Raw genomic sequence first — 21,114 nt, 5'->3', positions numbered from 1 at the left:
TAGGGAGCCAAAATTGGTAGCTTTCACACATACCAATGTGCATGTTATGGAGAAGTCTTTTGATGAGGTGAACTTATACAATAAAATGAAAGCAATGTAACAAAGTCAATACAAACGAATAATTAATTATAGACAATGAGAGGAGTTTTTAATAGAGATCTACTGGGCATGCATGTCAACTCCTTTGACCTTCCAACATATTCACAGATGGGGCTTCCTTACCAAAAGGTGGAATGACATCAGATAATAAAATATGAGAGTCCATGGTTACCAGACAAAAGCTTGCTTTTTTTTGGATGCCCCCCAAAAAGGGGGATGCCCCAAGGGCCCTGCCAGGGGCAAAGGGAACAACAGGTCCTCAATAGTGGTATTTTTATACTACATTTTATATTTGATATTTTATAGCAAAGCTGAAAGGTATAGCTCAGTTCTTCCAGTAAAGGACATGAGCAGTCAATGGGGAGTAATCTGTACAAAAAACATTAGGAGATTTAAGTTGGCAAAAGTTTACTTTGTTGGATTCTCCCAGAGGAGAGCGCCGCCCCAAATCACTCACAGAAGGCGTCTCTTGATGCAATAAGCAAGAGGAATTTATTCAGAGACCAGCTAGCTGGGGTCCAAGTGTCAGCCCGACGCAGCGGGTCTCAACAAGGACCCCGAGCACTCAGAGTCAGAGGTTTTTATAGCAAAAGGGCAGTATTTTTCCACAAGCACATCACAGTGTTTTTCCAAAAAAACACATACATTTTGGCTGACGCCACATCCTGGGTGTCTGGTGAGATAAGATCACCCTCAGAATGTTAGGGTGGTTCTTAGTAAGGTAAGCTTGGTATGTATGATTAACTGATTGAGATCAGCTAACTAAAGGTCACTGCAATCAATGCTGGCTGACTAACTTGTTTTTCAAGGTTCTAATATTTTCCTATTTTCTTCCTTCTAGGTTAGAAAATGGTGTCTAAGCTTTAAGATGGCTGTACTTATGCTAACTTTCTATCTTCAATAAGGTTGATTCTTAGTGAAGGGTTCTACATTTCCCACTTCTCTTTAAGGAGCATTCCAATCATGGAATGCTTGTGTCTTCTTGTTGTGCGAGTGAATGATATTGTTGCTTCAACATTAGCACTTGAACGGTACTCACTCTTTCTCTAACAAAAGTCATCAGCCAATTTAGTATACAGGGTCTTAAAGTGAGGAGTAGTATAAGAATAAGTAAAGGTCCAGTCAAGGTGGATATCAAGGTTGTGAGCCACGGAGATCTAGTAAACCAGGACTCAAATAGCCCTTGGCCGGCCTCCCGTTCTCTGTTCCTTTGATCTAACCTTTCCCTAAGTTTTGACATTGAATCTTTTACTATTCTAGAATGGTCTGCGTAAAAGCAGCATTCTTCCTTTAAGGCTGCACACAATCCTCCTTCTTTTAAAAACAACAGATTTAATCCTCATCTGTTCTGCAAGACTACTTCAGACAGGGAGATTAGAGATTCTTCAAGTTTGGTAATGGATTGTTCTATAGTCTTTAGGTCTTCATCAATTGCTGTCCTCAATCCCACATAATGTTGGTTCCCTTGGATAATGGCGGCTGTCCCTGTTCCTACTCCAGCTGTGACTCCTATTCCTAATAATACAGCTAAGGTCAGCGAGATTGGCTCCCTTCTAAACCTGTGTTTTGGTTCGAATTCAGCTACGAATGAGAAATCATCATGATACATCAATCTAGGTACTAATTGAACTATGATACAGAAGTCGCGGGAAGAATTGAAGACGGAAGTAGAGACACATGGGGTCAATCCAGTATTACAGGCCCACCACCCTTCGGGAGGAGGGACTAGATACTCATTTTCACCTGAGGAATTTACGGATATGGTTTCATTACACAAAGCTTCATGAGTGGGGGGAACTGAACTTAAACATTTCCCTCTTCCAGTCACCTCGGTCAGGGTCAGCTTCTTATGGCTTCCCCAGCTACAGATCTCGTGGCTGGTCGTTCTGTTAAAATTTCCCAACAGCCCCAATCCTTCATAGTAAGGAGGTCCAGAGGAGAAACACAACCAACAGGATTTAGTAGTATTAGGGTTGGTGGTGTTTAGAACTTGGAAAGCCCCCTCAAGAAGATTGAAGAGGCACTGTCCAGTGTCAGGAAAGGGGGCTATTTGGTCAGGGGTGAGGGCAGCAGAAATAGTGGTAGGGTCTACCGGAGGCACCAGAGTCTGTTTCAGGATCGAGGTTGGGAGACGCGGTTGATTTCTTAGGACAAAATTAGGTCCTATTGGGGCAGCTGGAAGGGTCTCAACTTTAAGTCGGACAGTAAATATGAGGCCTTTGTCATCTCCAGATCTATAGTATCTAAGTCCCCACTGTCGTCCAGTGATCCACCCATCATACTGGCATCCCTTATCACTAAACGTGATATTTAAGGGGAGGCACAGTCCTGTCCATTCACAGTTGGGGGATGTGCGGTTCTGGGTTACTTTAAGGAAGTCCCAGTCAGACACAGGATTCCAATAAACGTTACCCGTAGTCTCACAACCCCAAGAGCTACAATAAAAAGATTCTAAGCCCCCACACTGTCGGACGAGTTGATGGGTTCGTCCGTCACGGGGGCAGACATAGAAAGTAGTGGCTTTTGTCTTATTTCGAGCGTCGGGTGTACTGCATCCAAAACCGGCGGGCCACCAACCGCTCACTAGGGGGTGATTGAGAGTTTTGTGGGCCTGTTCCCAGGGTATATTAGGTATATCCCAGGTATCTAATCCAGCGACCAGGGCACAAACATCGGGGTGCAGGGACGGCCACCAAGTCTTAAGGGGGGCAACCTTAGAAATGGACCACACTACCTCTCCTGTCTGAGAGCAAACTTGCCATGTCAACAACCTGGGTTCATGGGAATTGGGGTTCTGGAGAGTTGGAAGTGGCAGGAGCATCAGAATCATCAGTGACACACTCATTCTTACACAAACGAAGTTTAAGGGGGTTATCAGTTCGAATTACTCGCCAATCCGGGCCTGGTTGAGGTGCTCTCTTCAGATGTGAAGTGTGGACCCAGGAGGAGATGCCATTTACTTTCACAGCTGTGGGAGTAGTCAAAAGGACAATGAAGGGTCCTTTCCACCGGGGCTCAAGATTTCCCGTTCGGTGTCGTCTCACGTAGACAGAGTCTCCCACTTGGAATTGATGAGGTACTGAGATGTCCTCTGGCCGATAGACTTCTCGGATAGAGGCCCACACTTCTTTCTGCACAGCTTCCAGAGCCCGTAACCTTTAAAGCAGAAACTTATTAGTCACACATTCAGAGAATGTATGGAGGTGAGCTCCATTTAGCAGAGCTGGAGCTCCAAACATTATTTCAAAAGGTGTTAGTTTAAAACGGCTGGGGGTGTTTCTGACTCGAAATAAGGCGAAAGGAAGGAGGACTAACCAATCACATAAACCAGTCTCTAAGGATAATTTAGTCAGGGTCTCCTTTAGAGTTCTATTCATCTTTTCTACCTGTCCTGAGCTCTGGGGTCTATATGCACAGTGCAATTTCCAATCTGTCCCCAGGATCTTGGCCAATCCCTGACTTACCTGGGCAACAAAGGCAGGACCGTTGTCAGAGCCGATTATCTTTGGGATCCCGAATCTGGGAAATATTTCTTCAAGGATCTTCTTGGACACCATCTGAGCTGTCTCAGTTTTGGTGGGGAACGCCTCTGCCCATCCTGAAAAGGTGTCTAGGAAAACTAGGAGGTATTTATATCCATACTTAGCAGGCTTAATTTCAGTGAAGTCAACTTCCCAGTAGGCTCCTGGCCGATCTCCTCGAAGCCTCTTTCCGCATATTACTTGATGTCTGTTCACATTTACTAATTGGCAAGGAACACAATTTCTTACCACCTCATCCACCAATTTTCCCAAACCGATGACATGATAAGGGGAATCTCGAACCAGGGTTTTTAGATTATTGGCCCCCAAATGTGTCAACTGATGTAATTGCCTTAAGTATTCTCCTGCCTTTTTCTGGGGCAGGATAATTTTCCCATCTTCTGACTTATACATTCCAAGGGGTGGGGATTTTTGGATCCCCAACTTGTCCATCTGAGCAAGATCCTCTGGGGTATACTGAAAGTTCTTACTACATGTGGCTTCCGGGTACACCTGGAGGGGTAAGATGTTCGTTCCCTGGGCTGCTTGTTTTGCGGCTTGGTCCGCCCTTCTGTTTCCTTGAGCTATTGGAGAGTCACTTTTTTGATGCCCAGGACAATGTATTATTGCTACTTCTCTAGGTCTATGGATAGCTTCTAACAGATCTAAGATTTCTTGTTTATTCTTAACATCTTTCCCGGCAGAAGTCAGCAGCCCTCTCTGTCTATATATAGCCCCGTGTATATGAGCAGTGGCAAAAGCGTAACGGCTGTCAGTATAGACGTTAAGTCTCTTACCTTCTGCCATCTTTAAAGCCTGAGTCAGGGCGACGAGCTCTGCCCGCTGCGCAGAAGTGCCCGTTGGGAGTCCGCTGGCCCACACAACTCGGTCATCATCTACTACTGCAGCTCCTGCCATCCTCTTACCTCCCATGATGTAACTGCTCCCGTCTGTGTACCAGGTCAGGAGTCCCGGTCCTTCTAAGGGTTGATCTCGTAAGTCTCGACGGGTCCCCGTCTCCTCAGCCAGGATTTCCTGGCAGGTATGAAGCACTTCTTTTCCCACATCGGGGAGCAAAGTAGCCGGGTTTAGGATGGCAGGCGGGGCAAATTCCACACGATCACGATTCAGGAGTAAGGTTTGATAGTGAGTCATTCTGGCATTCGGGTAACCATTCTGGCAACCATCTTTCGGGTGGTTGTCGAATTACGCTTTCCAGTGCATGAGGAGCAACCACAGTGAGTTTTTGTCCCAGCGTTAGCTTGTCAGAATCTTTAACTAAGAGGGCCACAGCTGCCACTACTCTCAAACAAGTGGGCCATCCACTACTCACGGGGTCTAATTTTTTAGACAAATAGGCGACAGGTCTCTTCCAAGGTCCCCATTGTTGGGTCAATACTCCTCGAGCTACTCCGTTCCGTTCATCCACGAAAAGGATAAATGGCTTAGTTACGTCTGGCAATGCCAGAGCGGGTGCCGAGAGGAGGGCCTTTTTGATATCATCAAAGGCCTGTTGTTGTTCAGATCCCCAAACAAACGGGGCTGCTCCTTTAGTGAGGGGATACAGAGGGGCTGCCAAAGAAGCATATCCGGGTATCCATAGTCTACAAAACCCTGCTGTCCCCAGAAACTCGCGAACCTGGCGTGCAGTAGTGGGAACCGGAATCTGCGTCACAGTCTGCTTTCGGGCTTCAGTAAGCCACCTTTTCCCATTTCTCAGGGAGTATCCCAAATAAGTCACTTGTTGTTGGCAGATCTGTGCCTTCTTAGCAGATACCTTGTATCCCAATTTGGCAAGCTCAGCCAAAAGGGCTTCAGTGGCCTTTTGGCAGGTTCTCCGAGTAGGGGTGGCTATCAATGTCATCAACATACTGTAACAAAGTTACCTGTGGGTTAGAAGCTCGGTAGAAAGCCAAATCTTGATGTAGAGCCTTGTCGAAGAGGGTGGGCGAGTTCTTAAATCCTTGTGGCAAACGAGTCCAGGTCAATTGTCCAGTAGTTCCTGTGGAGGGATCTTTCCATTCAAAAGCAAACAGCGGTTGGCTGTTCTGGTGCAAGCGCAGACAAAAGAAAGCATCTTTTAAATCTAAAACTGAATACCAGGTGTTTTCCGGGGCCAGGGAGCTTAGTAGGTTATAAGGATTTGGCACGGTGGGGTGAATGTTCTGTGTCCTTTTGTTAACTTCTCTTAAATCTTGTACTGGTCGGTAGTCTCCCGTTCCTGCCTTTTTTACAGTCAGCAAGGGGGTGTTCCATGGGGATTGACATTTTACTAATATCCCCTGTTCCATAAGCTTCTGGATATGTGGCCTAATTCCGTCCCTGGCTTCTTTACTCATTGGATATTGTCTCACAGTTACTGGTAAGGCTGAAGCTTTTAGTTCTATGACTACAGGGGGCTGGTTCTTGGCGAGCCCCATGCCGGCCGTTTCCGCCCAGGCTCCTGGGAACCGGTCAAACCACTCCTGGCTAATTTTGGAGGGCTCCGGTCCCTCAAAAAGATGGTATTCATCCTCTAATCTTATAGTCAGGACGCTTAAACTCAAAGGTTTATTCTCTTGATTGGTCACCAGAGGTTCCCCGGCTTGAAAGGATATTTGGGCCCCCACTTTGGTTAAGATGTCTCTTCCTAACAGGGGTGTGGGGCATTCCGGTATGACAAGGAACGAGTGGTTTACTCGTCCTACTCCTAAATCCACTGTTCTCCGGGTAGTCCACACATATTGTTTCTGGCCCGTAGCCCCGATCACCCAAGATTTTTTATCAGAGAGGGGGCCCTTTGCCTGAGTCAATACAGAATGTTGAGCACTGGTGTCTACCAGGAATTCAACGGGTTGCCCCTCCACTTTCAGAGTTACCCTGGGCTCGGGGAGGGGCTCCGAGCCCCGTCTTCCCTAATCCTTGTCTTCCAGCAGGGACAACACCTTCTTCAGAGGCTTTTTTAGTGACTTTTTAGGGCATTCTTTTACCCAGTGCCCTTTTTCCTTGCAATATGCACATTGATCTTTATCCAAAGGAGGCCGGTTGCCCAGTTGCCCTGCCTTACTAGTTCTGCCGCTAGAGGGCGGGCGTCCCTTGCCTTCTACCACTGCGGCCAAGATCCTTGTTAAATTTCTCTCATGTTTCCTATCCCTTTTTTCCTCTTTACTTTCTCTTTCCTTCTCCTTCCTCAATTCCTTTTCTTCCTCAGTCTCTCTCTTATGATAAACTTTCTCAGCTTCTTTCACTAAATCTCTCAGCGACAAATCTTGTAAGCCTTCCAATCTCTGAAGCTTCTTTCTAATATCAGGCGCTGATTGCCCAATAAAAGCAAGAGCCACTGAGGCACTGTGCTCCTCGGAAGTGGGGTCAAAGGGAGTATACCGCCTGAAGGCTTCCATCAGGCGTTCTAAGAACACTGCAGGCGCCTCAGTGGCTCCCTGACTGACCTCTCTTACCTTGGCCAAATTGGTGGGGCGCCTCGCAGCCCCGCGAAGACCCGCCACCAGAGCCTGGTGATAGATGGTTAGTCGCTCCCTACCTTCTGGAGAATTAAAGTCCCAGTTGGGTCTGGTCAGTGGGAACCCCCTTTCTATATCGTGAGGGAGTTGTGATGGTCGTCCGTCAGCTCCAGGCACGTTCTTTCGTGCTTCCAGGAGGATCCTTTCTCTTTCTTCCGTGGTGAAGAGCACCTGTAAAAGCTGCTGACAGTCATCCCAAGTGGGCTGGTGAGAAAACATTAGGGACTCTATCAGCCCAGTTAGTTTCTGTGGTTCTTCTGAAAAAGGAGGGTGGTTAGCTTTCCAGTTGTATAAATCAGCAGAGGAGAATGGCCAATATTGCAGAGGTTGGAAAGGCGGGTCCCCTTCCTCTCCGAGGATGGGGGCCCCATAAGACCGGAGGGGAAAAATACCCGGTGGGTCCATTGCGGCCCCTTGGCGGCGTCGAGTTCCCTGGGCCGGTCCCGGAAGCGGTCCCACTGCCCCGGTGCCTGGAGCTAGGGGCAGCGGGGGCGCTGGGGCTGGGGGCACCTGGGCCGGAGGCACCGGAGCTGAGGGCACCGGAGCTGGGGGAGCCGGGGCTGGAGGTGCTGGGGCTGGGGCAGGAGGGTAGGGAGGGGGATCATCAACCATGAGTAAATCTTGAGTGTCAGGGTGAATTTTGGTAGTCTCTTTTCCCTTGCTCTGAGGTTGAGCCTGGGCCACTAAGACTCGAGAGCTCATTTTCTTTTGCACCCAGGGCTTTACCCAGGGTGGTGGATTTTCCACTAACTCCTGCCAGACCACAATATAGGGTTGCTGATCCGGATGTCCTTGAGACGAACTCTGAAAGACAACAGCTTTTACTGCAAGTAAAGTGGAGAGGTCAAAAGTCCCCTCCGGGGGCCACCCTACATTAAGAGTGGGCCACTCGGAGGTACAGAAAGTCTGCCATAGCCCCTTCTTAACTTCTACTGACAAATTGTGTGCCCTCGCTCTCACTTCTGTCCAGTGATCTAATGTCAGACTGAGTGGAGTCGTTACCGTCTGTCCCATGGTCAGTATAACAGTTATTAGACGCGTACAGAACACAAAAAACAGAGACACACAGAGATTAGACACACAGCGGCCGCACTTAGTTTTCTTCAAATTTCTGACCAAAAACCGAAAAGAATCAGTGGGCTGATACTCTTGGCGCCCGAATATCAACCTTATCTCATCAGATTCACTTTGCCGGAAAAACAGATGAGAGGCCACCAGGCGTCCCTGGCCCTCCAATCTCCCTGAGGCGTCTCCCAGGGTTGCAGCCTGCGGTTCTCCAAGTACGTCTACCGACCGCAGTCTCGATCCCTTTACGGGGTCGGGACGACTGCCAGACAAGGGTCCCCCTTTTCAGAATTCTGACCGGTCTTACCAAGAAACAGAACACAGAACACAGACAACTCAAGGCACCACTTAGTCTTACCTCTCCCTCCAAGGGCGACTTTCAGGAGTGAAACGGGGCGAGCGCACAATCCCGGACGAGCCCCCAAATGTTGGATTCTCCCAGAGGAGAGCGCCGCCCCAAATCACTCACAGAAGGCGTCTCTTGATGCAATAAGCAAGAGGAATTTATTCAGAGACCAGCTAGCTGGGGTCCAAGTGTCAGCCCGACGCAGCGGGTCTCAACAAGGACCCCGAGCACTCAGAGTCAGAGGTTTTTATAGCAAAAGGGCAGTATTTTTCCACAAGCACATCACAGTGTTTTTCCAAAAAAACACATACATTTTGGCTGACGCCACATCCTGGGGGTCTGGTGAGATAAGATCACTCTCGGAATGTTAGGGTGGTTCTTAGTAAGGTAAGCTTGGTATGTATGATTAACTGATTGAGGTTGGCTAACTAAAGGTCACTGCAATCAATGCTGGCTGACTAACTTGTTTTTCAAGGTTCTAATATTTTCCTATTTTCTTCCTTCTAGGTTAGAAAATGGTGTCTAAGCTTTAAGATGGCTGTACTTATGCTAACTTTCTATCTTCAATAAGGTTGATTCTTAGTGAAGGGTTCTACAACTTCAACAAGAGGTTTTTTTTAAGATCCCAAACAGTTTACTAAGGCTGCATTACTAGAAGTGAAAACCAATTCTAAATGTATTACTAGAAGCCTTCTATTCCCACCCAACTGGCAAAACATTTGAAGTCTGGTAACCAGGGGTTGCAGAGTCGGGGGAGCAAGAGCTCTGGAGGCCCTGTGGGGGGTGGAGGGGCATATGAGCTACTGTCTGCACCCTGCTCAGGCTGCTGGGGGGTTAACTTGGGGAGGGGAAGAGGGACCTCTTTAAAAATGTATGTCCTGCTTTTAGGCAAATGGGGGAGGGCAGGTAGTTCTATTGTTTCCCCTGCTTCTCAGTTGCCTTCAGCTTAAAATAATTCTTAGGCAGAAATGGTGTACTTGGGGTGGAATATTCTGCCACACTTTCACTACCTTGCTTCCAAAAGGACAGTATTCAACTACTGAGTGGTTTTTCTGTCTTTCCTATTGTGTTAAAGACTTGACAATTCCTTTTCAAAATAAAAATCAATGTGGTGGCTCACTTCATGAAATGAATAAAGCTCAGCCTGAAAAGAGGACAAGGGGAAAGGAGACTTTGTTGTGAAAACTACCAAACTAGAGGGAAGCACCAGGACTGGGAAGAGGAAACCAGATCAGTAGCAGACAGTTAGTAAAAATGGAGATATTCAGCCTGGACACAGAGAACTTGATGACTGATCTTAAATATTCACAGGAGGGCTTTTTTGGGTGGGAGAGGACAACATATTCAGTGTTACTGCTAAGAACAAAACTAGGACCCAGGAGAGGGAGTTTCAGGGAGGAAGGTGTCTATGTGAGGAAAGTGAGAACAATCTAGTGACAGAGGATCAAACTAAGATAGTGCTCATGAAACCAGAGGACTCACCATTGCAGGGAGTATTCAATGCCTGGCTGACCGCGTCCTTCTGAAGGATGACAGGGATAGGGCTCCTGTGTTTGAAGAGACATTAGAATAGAGGACTTTACCCATGGAAATGGGTCCAGGAGATGTTAATGTTGAGGGTTGAAACCAACGTAACAGTCCACCATGACGACACTAAACAGAAGCCAATGCCAGCATCAAACCCCCGTCCAGCTGGTGGTCTCAGCTGGTAGGCACTTGCTCTTACGTGCTGTTTCTCACTTGGTCTGCTGCCCTTTCTTTTCCATAAATCCCTCATCTAAAGGAAGCAAGAAGGACAAACAATGACAAGACAAACAATGATAGAGTCGTGTGAAACCCTCATCCACTAATATTGTCAGTCAATGACAGTCATCCCTAGGATAGTTAGTCCCTCAAGCCTCTTCATTTTCAGCTCACAGCTATTCATTCTTCCCACACCTTCTAGCTCAAATTTGCTGTGACATCATACTGTGTTCAAAGGAGCACCTCAAAAGCAATGAAAAAAAAAGGCAGGGTCCATTTAGAATATTAGTTAGCAGCTGGTTTAGTTAAATATCTTTCCACCCACACTATACTACATTGATTAATTTTTAAAGAAATGGCTAAATGAAGATATTAATTATTTGTATGTGGTGCATATGCTGTCATGTACCCCATTATATTTTAATTTACTTCTTAAAGAGTAAGCCAATATGATTTTAAAAGTATTTCCCATCTGTCATGCATGCTGATAAAGAAAAATCTATGAATGCATGCCATATCAAATTTCACCTTTCTTGAGGTAGTTTCTCATTACATAGTTCTTGAGAAAAATCAAATTAGAAAAGAAGAATTTAATCTTCCTGCTTTTTAGTCCCTATTCATAGCCATTTCGTGTGGGAGAGAAACAAAACATTCATTCTTGGAGGTCCAAACTATATAAAAACAGAATATGTACACAGTTATCTCTCTATTATTTTAATCAAGCTTGTGTACAACTGAAATACAACAAAGGCCAACTGATTATCCCACAAATAATTCAGTGCCATCTGAGTCATCAGGTAATTCAGTTATATTCTGCCTCATTTTGGTTTGGTATATTATGATCATATTTTTTTGGAATTTCTACAAATCAGATAGAAGATATATGGTAATACTCTATTGCCCTGCTTATTTACTCATTGCACATGATACCAGCACTATGTGCCACAGTGATCACTTACACATACACAAACAGTAAGACATTAAATTTTCTAAGTGGTGAATTCTTATGAATTAATTTGTTAACGGTTTTTAGAATTTGTTTTCCTGACTCAAACTGTGTGTGTGTGTGTGTGTGTGTATGCATGTGTGCCAATTGTGCACATTGACAATAAGTAGAATTAATAAGAAAATGACATATAAAATTTGGATAGTGAGTACACTCTCATGTATTTTCAACATAAAGTCAAAAAGCATTATACTTATGCTTTCTAAATGAAAACCATTCTGCTGCCTTTCAGGTAGGCTGCGGAGTGTCTGGAGACCACATTTGTTACTGTAACATTTGAATAAGGTGCTGTCTTAAGTTGCCAAAGATACAGAATCTCACAGGAAGTGAGACAGCACAGGAGAAGGACTGGCTGTAGCCAGTGTTCATGGTGCTCCACTTTGCCCCCATGATTCTCTTGTTTGAGACACCACATCTGGAAGGCTCTTTTCTTCCTCATCACATTCCCCCTATTTTATTCTTCCTTCACTTTTAAAGCAGAAATTATGCTAGCCATTGGTGTTCTTCTACTTAAAGGAATATTTACCAACACTGAGTTCTCCTGGTTCTTGAACCACCACCACATCCTTATCAGAGGAGAGAGAGCAGAGTGCATGCTCAATTGTACCTAGATGAAAGCCTAGTCCTTGTATTTCTAGATCAAAGGTAGTTCATTTCCCATATTCAGTTCTGTGACTCTGATTTAATATTCTTTTTCCCAAGTGCTGCTGATGTGGAATTTGATCTAAGGGCTATAATCAGAAATGCATTTCCCTGCACCTACATGTTACTACCTCTAAAATATATTTGTCAGCACAATGAATCTTTAAGATAATGGAAAGAAAATGGGGCCAAGTGTCAAAAGACGTCCTCTCTTTCTATTACTTACTATCTCCATGACGTGAAACAATTTCCTTAGATCTCCTGAGTCACTGGTAAAATGACAGCAGGAGCCTGGGAACCAAACAAACTAATGAACGTGAAAAAATGTTTTGTAAATCACAATACACCAAAATGGTATCTACTCTTATGCATATGACTAAAATAGCTTTTTTAAAAAGCAGCTATCAGAAATAATAATGGGATAAACCTCCAGTTCTTGCACAATAATAGTACCAATGGTCCTGGAAATCAGAGAATATAATATATATCTAGGGTTTGCTCCCTGAAAACAAACCTCAGGTATTCATATATTTCAAAAATATATTTGTATCCATTGATTTTTTTTAAAGAAAAAGCATTTATATTCTTTTACTACTATTACTATTTGAGTATAAAATCTTATAATTACTTCTTTTAAAACTAAAATTAACATATCTTTTCACCTGATTAACTTGAGTAACAAACTATTTTTTAAAAGCTTTCTAAATTGGTATTCTGTAATGATTCATCCAAGAAAACATCTTTTCTATTCAAAAGTCTGCACCTCTTCGGTTTTTCAGTCAACCACATAATTAACTACACAGCTTCAAAAATATTTGCTGCATTCATCCACCAAAGGCCAATCGTTTTATGTATTCCTCAGTTCATGGGAGTGCCCCAGGCAAGTGGAGGGTGGCAGTGGGTGTTCTGTGAAATTTGGGGTAGACCTAGTGATCAGGCAAGGAATTTGTTTGTTCAATTTTTAATGAACTTAACAGACTTCCCTCAGCCTGTGCTGTGGAAACCAAAGATCACTGAAGGGCTTGGTATGCAACTCTGGATTTCTCATTCATAGCTAAATGCCTACCCTGGGCTTTCTTCTGGGAAACAAAGAAGTGATCCTAGGGGTTAAAGAGAAAGAATGGGAAGTTCACGTGCCTCCATGCCGACCTGATGGCATTCCACTGTGCCCCTGGCCCCTCCGTGGGGGCCATGCTTCAGTGCCGCACTGGCACTTGACCGCGCAGCGCGCAATAGGGATCGTCTTGCGATCATTTTCCTCCTGTGTGAGTGGTTCATAGCTTCATGCTTTCAAATTCTCAGTATTAACAATGGAAGTATTGCAATGTTTTTACTTTTTGACAAAAATAAGACTTTTAATAATTCCATTTTAAAAAGTTAGATCACTCACGATAAACTAGAGCAATCACTGTTTTATTTTTGAGTCACCTGGAACTTGCTCCAAACTTCCACTACAGCACCAAAGCCAAAGCCCTGAACTAGAATTTAGGAGACTTGGATCTGAGTCTTTCCCTTTCATTAACTAGCTGAGGGGTTTAATTCTGTGCTTCTCTTCTGTCATCTGAATAACCACAGGCGAGTCTCTTAACTACTTTTGTGCCTCAGTTCCTTTATCTGTAACAGAGGATATAAAAAGTGCATACTTCTTAGCAGTGTTATAAGGAGTCAATGAGATTATGTTTATATAAGGCCTAGAACAGTCTGGGGCTCATGCTAAGAACATATGTTTTATCTATAATAATGTAACAGTAATCTGTCTTGTGATAATTTCTATATTATCCACTTCACAAAGCTGTCACGAGAACCTATGACATAACAAATGTTGTATTCATTTGTTATTGCTGCATAGCCAATTACCACACATTTAGCAACTTTAAACAACACCCATTTTTATTTCATAGTTTCTACAGGTCAGAAGTCCAGGTCTGGTTTCTCTGCTCAGGGCCACATCAGGCTAAAATCAAGGTTTCAACTCAGGTCTGGAGCTCAGGATCCTCCTCTGAACTCACGTGACTATTGGAATAATTTGTTTCCTTATGGTTGTAGGACTGAAGCCCCCACTTCTTACTACATGTCAGAGAGGGGCTGCTCTCAGCAAGTGGAGACTACCCACTGCGCCCTGACACATAATGCTTTCCACAAGAGGGAAGTTGCTTTCTTCCCAGGCCAGCAAGAGCAAGTCTCACTAGCTTCCAATCACCATCAGCTGAAGAAAACTCTGCTTGTGAAGGGCTTACAGGCCAGACCAGCCAGGATAATCTCTCTTTAGCCATGTACTACAACATGACCATGGCTTGATACCTCATGCTTTTAGATTCCACCCTCACTCAAGGGGACTAGATCATAAAAACGTGAGAGTCATGGGAGCATCTTAGAATCCCACCTACCACAAATGGGGACATGAAAGGTAAAAATGATATAAAAAAATTAAGTGCCCACTGTGGTATGTTTGATCTTTGTCAACATCGTGATAATAGCAACCAATTTTTAACCTCATACAACACTATTCCACTCACTTTCAATGGTTTAATTCACTGTGAAGATTATACCAATCCAATTAAAAGTCATATACCTCAGCTTTGCATTTGCTTCATAACTCCTTGAATTCCTTCTCTTTGACTGAGATATCAAAGGAGGGAATCTTTTGATCCTGTGATCCTTTGATCCTTGGGCCAGTAAATCGTGGTACTTCTCAAGAACAAAGTTGCATGAAGAAGTATGTTTCTGTTGGGTTCGTCAGTCCATTCAATGTTCAGCCATGATCACCTTACATGTATGCACCAACCCCAAAATTCCCTATGGCCTAGTTGTACCCAACTCCTAGACAAATTAAGAAAAAACCTATCTTTGCCAGTGCTTTACTGATATTTAACTAGGGAATTAATAGAATAAACTCAGAGATGTTTATTCATAGGCAGCCTGAGGGAGCTTAAGATGCTCCGTGTGGCTACGGCTTTGTCATTTGACCAGTGTCCACGAGGGCCTCATGTGTTATAAAAAGTTCAATATGTAGATAATAATACAAATTTAAAAAGATATAAAAATATATTTAAATATAAAGTATATATGTACATGTAAATATTTAAATTCAAATATATTTATATTTAATATAAAAATAAAAATAAGAATATAATGAAAGAATGATGTATGGAAAGGTTGAAAATGATTATATCTTCCACTAAAATCAATGGGGGAAATTAAACCTGGAAATTCAAACAAGAAACTCCTGGTATTTTGTTAATACAAATGCCATTAAGGCAGAGGTGAATCCCCTAACCACACAGAGATCAGTAAAACATCTGTACATGGAACAAAGTAATATTATATTTAAAAAAAGAATGTGGGCTACAGAGTATATCTGTGCTCAAAACCATCTCTGCCCCTTACGGCAACATGATCGTGGTGAGTTACTTTTCCTCACTGAGACTTAGTTTCTGCGTCAACACGGGGATAATACTGTCTGCTCTAGCAGATGCTCCGAGGCGTCAGTGAAACAGCCTCTGCTGGACTCTTAGGACAACGTCTGGTACAAAGTGAGCATTTAGTAAATGATGACTATTTTTGCTATTGTTATTTTATTTTTGCTTTAATTCTGTTAACATGTGACCTGATAACTGCAATATATTAAAAGCTGAGAAAATACCACTTTCTTCACCCTTCTTCAATACCTGTTTATTGAATTGGACTCAATCCATCAAGAAGACTATATTGGATATTATCCGTCTGAAATAAATTAAGAGGTTACCCTTTTGTCTACTTGTATTTAATTTGATACAATTTTTTTCTTCCCTTTCCCTCCCTTCCTGCCTGTCTTCTCTTCTTTCCATCTTTTTCTCTTTCTCTCTCTTCCTTCCCTCTCTTTCCTTACCTTTTTTTCTCAAGCAGATATTATTTTAAATTTCCGCACAACGTATGTCAGCAAGTCTGGCCAAGTTATCTTTGAAGCAAGATCAATTTGCATCCACTATGTCACCACCTGGTTCATCATTGATTTAATCGCTGCCCTGCCTTTTGATCTCCTGTATGCTTTCAATGTCACAGTGGTGAGTAAGGGGACTCTTTGACATTACCTTGGAGGATAATTTTACCCCGGTGGTTATTTTTCACATGTTCAGATTTTAAGAGGTTGTGGCAATTTGTGGCAATTTGTATGTCCAGCATTTTGTGCCCTGATGCCAAGATGGCTCATGATGCCCTGATGCCAAGATGGCTCATGTTACGTAGGGCAGATTCTCCACTTAAGGGAGTTACTCCGATTTGAAATTTGCATTACCTGTGTCTAGTTACTGAAATGCCTAGAACCAGGATATACAAAAACCCTGAGTGTAGCATCAGTAATGTCTCACCAAACCAACCCTTTGCTAAGGGAAGCATCTGCAGGGATTTAAGCATTACTTCATATTGCTTAAGACATTTGCCTCAAGAATTTGATGGAGAATTTGAAGATTTCTTCTACTTTTATGACCTTTACTCTCTGCCTTGAGTATGTCATTATTCATTGGCAACCAAACAAAAGATCCATCAGGATGGAGAGAAATCCTGGAATTAAAATAATTCAACCACATCTTAGAAGTCTTTGTAAAAATGTTGGGTGGGGCAGCGACCTCACTGACACAATGGCCAATGTGAACTTGAGAGTTCTCTTGGATATTACTGATATTTGTAACTCCTCTTTCTTCATCTAAAGCCTTTATCCCCATGTCTCCTCACAGGAAAGAAAGTATGCCCACTTGTATAGTAGATATTTTTATGGTTTAATGATTAGTATTCTTAAGAGCGTAAGTGCTTTCTTATAAATAGAGACACTTTTCAGGAGTTATAACAGCATTTTTAGACCAGTAATGTAATTTGCTGCAAGAATAACCAGTTTTAGCAGGCAAAAATTTGCAAAACATTTGCTCAAATTAAACATATTTCCTACTCAGTTGACAACCCCCTAAGAAATCATATTCTCTATCAAGAATTTAAAAGCATTGTTTTCCATATTAATGAAGTGATCAGTGTTTCAAATACAACTATTATTGACTTCAGATTGAAGACTGAATTGTAATCTTCACTATTTAGTACAGATGTGTGCATTTGTTAATTGCCTGTACAATAGTATATTCCTTTTCTTTTTCTTTCTTTCCTCCTTTTTAAGTTTGGGAGTTGAAGATGTCAACATCTATAAAAGGCTTATTACTCAACTGAGAGGAAAGCTCTGGGGAAAAATTTAGTATATAATATCAATCAGTGCACATTGAATTGTTATGCAGGCTTTTTAAAGTGCTTTTTAAGATTGAATTTGACTAGATAAGTGTACTATAATGAAAGTGCAATGACTTTTAAAATAAGGCTTTTGCAATACAAGGAAAAAATAAAAAGACTAAAAGACGTATATAATTCACAAAATGCTAAGAATATTTTTTTCAAATTCTCCCAGAGAATTGTTAAATAAATGGTGTTTAATAGACTCTTCTCTAAATTAACTCGCTACTTTGCTACCAAATACTAATAACATTTTTTTTGTATTCCATTTATCTTTTGGTACTAAACAAATAGGGTAATTTAAAATAGTATATATCATATCAGTATATTATAAGCTATATAAAATTTTAAAATATCTAACATATGTTTATATCTCAAGTAACATCCTTGCCTTAAATAACAAAAATAAAGGATTTTTGAAAAGTCTAATTCTCATACTTTGATGAATGTTAAAAACATATACACTTTCTGTGCTCCTGTTCTATCTCTTTCTTCATTCTGACTTGTGATTATCTGGCATGAATGATTCATAACGAGTACAAGTTATAGGTCAACATTTCTGTCAGAAAGAAAGAAAACAAGGGAGGAAGGAAGGAATCTGTCTTATCAGTGATAATTTTTCTGCTTTTCACAGGAGTGAGCACATGATCACTTAACAAATTGGTGTGTAAATTTGTTATTCTCCCCAATAAGTTATGATGAAATATTCTACATGAACAGAAAACTTTATATTTTTGACCAGGAAAGTATTATATTTGCTTCCAGGAAAGCTTAAGTTACAAGGAGAATCTTCTCAGTTATATCACTATATTGCACCGACTTACAAAAAGAAAGGAAGAAAGAAACAAATAAATAAAAGTTTTGGTTTTCCAGACCCAGAATGTGTCCAGTGCATCTCCACAGATGACATACAAAAATGCATCACAGCCTTCAAACTGTGTTGTCTGCTTTGCCGTTGGCTCTGCCCGCAATTGCTGGTGGCAAATGTTTTCTATACAGGTCACACATTTATCTATTAAAATCTACTAGGCATAAGTCACTAGGACAGCTACTATGAGAGAGAAAATTATGAATGAGATATGGAAAGTATAAAGAGTGAAAAAGGCAAAAGAATGAATCCCAGCTTTTACCACTTCCCATCTGAGTGACTTCCTTGCAGAAGCTAACCCCAAATTAGGCCTAAAATGAGCATAAAAATTCCTAGAGGGTTACTGAGCAGCCTAAAAAGACAGCAGCTTGATAAAATACCTTGCTTAAGTATCTAACACTTAGACCTCAGTATGTGTTAATTAGCCGCTTCTCTTTCTCTCCCCCTACCTAGCCAGTAAGTGGTCACGTCCACCTGGTAATAGGGAAAGTTGCCCTTTGGTGGGGTTTGGGGAGAATGCATCCCTGTCTTGCACCTGTCTACAAGTTGCTTGTCAGTGATGATTCTCATCAGTGACAAAATCAGAAAAGCATTCCGTGAGTAAAAAGACCTCATTCCTTTTTCAAGTTATATATTTCCATCGAAATCAAATGTGCCTCTTCTGTCATTCATCAGAAACCAAAATTCACATTTTATAGCAGGAAGCTGTTGACTGAGATGGAAATAAGTAAAATTCAGTTGTTGTTTTTTTTAAGTGCCAGCAAACTCACCAGAGCTGCCTCATCCCGGACACCAGGCTCCTGTCTCTTATCTCTGTGAATGACTAATGTTCTCATGTAAAGGCAGCCCACACTCTTCCCTCAAACATAGCACTCTGGTCAGAGAAAATGGGGAGATTGCCTGCAGCAATATTTTATGTTCCAGTGGTGGCTTAGCCTGCTTAGTCTGCTACAACAAAGTTTTACAAACTGGCTGGCTTACACAGAAGGTGTTTCTCACAGATATGAAGGCTGGGAAGTCCCAAGATCAAGGTGTGAGCTGATTTGGTTTAGGGAGGACCCTCTGTTGAGCTTGTAGATGGCTCTCTACTCCTGTGTCCTGCCTGGGGAGGGCAAGAGAGAGAGAAACAGGAGAGAGGGTGGGAAACCCAGAAGCTCTCTCAGGTCTCTTACAAAGTCACTAATCCCATGTTAAGGGCCCCACTGTCATGACCTCTTCTAAATCGAATCACCTCCCAAAAGTCCCACCTCCAAATACCATCCCATGGAGGGTTAGGGCTTCAACATAGGAAATCTGCAGGGACACAATTCAGGCTACAGCAGATGGCTTCCTCCATTTGAAACTTCTGCTCCAGGTTTCATTTTACTTACAAAATTATCATCTATCTGCCAAATTCATTTGCTTAAAAATAAACTCCATACACCATAATTCCTCTAAGCTACAGTGTAGGGATTGCAGAGTCCCAGCATGTAATCATCTGGCTTACAATCAGCTGGAGAATGATAGATTAGAAGTTGGATGTAAAGGAGAAGAAAGTAAAAAATTGATACAAAAGAATTTGATACAGAAAAATGGAGAGGGAAGACAGAAAGAAAACAGCAAGCTAGCTGGCAAGTTCTTTAATGGATCTTATTATTTTATTATATGTCAGTATAAAATAATTCACAAGATTGCAATTGAAAACACTTACTGAATATCTGTTGTTATACTGAGCTTTGAGTGCTTTGCATCTTAATTTACCCATTCACTCATTTAACACATATTTATTGAGTTATGCAAACCACTTCCTTCCCTTCTATTTATGGTTCTCCCCCAAATTAGTAAAGATCAAGGAATTTGTCAGACTGTATTTGCATAGGAGTTAATATTTTATTTGTCTTTTCTATTTTAGAATGCTCTTTGAGGATCTTTGAGGGTGTGAAAAGAATGTATATTAGTGCACCAGATATGTTCTTAATAGCAGCATTGACCATTCTGGTGGACACCAATGGGGTGCATTTCTCAGTTGGGCCCTAAAGTCAAAAAACAACCCCTTAGCTATAAGTCTGTTGTTTTAGTGCATACAAAGGCAGAATCTAAAAGATTTTGCAAAAAGCTTGTTCCATTCGACTTTGCTCCCTAAGTAAGTTTGTTGGAAAGAGAGTACACAATGTAAATGCTTCAGGCAAATCTTTTCTGTCTATTATTGGTAGCCTTCAAAAATTGACAGTATAGCTCATGAAACAGGAGATGCTACTGGTATTTGTGAACAGATCTTACTCAAGTTTTATAAGCCTTATTATTTTTTAAAAACTAAGTTACTTTACTACCACTTTATAGGGTTTTACTTAAGTCTATATCACAGACTGTCATAAAGCAACATGGAGGAAAGAAAGGGGAATTGAAAGAAAAGGTATGTAGGAGTGGAGGCATGTTATATTCACTCCTGATATCCTAATATGCTTCAGTTGTGTACAGAATATACAGTCAGTCAGACAGGTAGAGAAAAAAAGGCAGATCAACAAAGACAACTATTTACTCAAATTCAATTTATCATCCTTTATCTTATTACCTTTTGATATAATATGTCAAGAAATAGCAGAGAAATGGTCATTAAAATGACCATAAATGGTTTTAATGAATTTCAAGAACTTTCCAGCATGGCTGTAAGTTAAGGAACTGTTGCAGCTTGAGGCGAACACATGAGCCAAGTTGTGCTGCTTGGTCTCCTACCACAGGTGTCCCTCGTGCATCTCCTGAAGACAGTCCGGCTGCTGCGTCTTTTGCGTCTCCTGCAGAAATTGGACCGTTATTCCCAACATAGCACAATCGTCCTGACTCTGCTCATGTCCATGTTTGCGCTCCTTGCACACTGGATGGCGTGCATCTGGTATGTCATTGGAAAAATGGAGAGGGAAGACAACAGCCTTCTGAAGTGGGAAGTTGGTAAGGGCTCACATTTGTCACGTTTTCCATTGTTAAGTGAAAAGGAAGATTGTCTAGAATTTGGAGGGAATGAAAGATGAGTCTATAAATGTACATCCTCTGGCTGTCAGTTTGTCTTATCTTTTTGTGGGGAAGGGGTCCATGATGCAACT

General features: G+C 42.2%; 1 protein-coding gene across 1 annotated transcript in view; it reads left to right on the top strand.

The window, feature by feature from the left end:
- Positions 1–21,114, top strand: part of KCNH8 (potassium voltage-gated channel subfamily H member 8) — a 347,390-nt gene that overhangs the window by 214,008 nt on the left and 112,268 nt on the right. Inside the window, exons 6-7 of the mRNA XM_036901045.2 lie at positions 15,808–15,965; positions 20,755–20,962. Of these exons, the coding sequence (XP_036756940.2) occupies positions 15,808–15,965; positions 20,755–20,962 (366 nt within the window). The remainder of the gene's footprint in view (positions 1–15,807; positions 15,966–20,754; positions 20,963–21,114) is intronic.

Source organism: Manis pentadactyla, chromosome 14 (assembly GCF_030020395.1).
Source record: "Manis pentadactyla isolate mManPen7 chromosome 14, mManPen7.hap1, whole genome shotgun sequence".
NCBI lineage: Eukaryota > Metazoa > Chordata > Mammalia > Pholidota > Manidae > Manis > Manis pentadactyla.
This window is presented reverse-complemented; position numbering and strand designations above follow the sequence as displayed.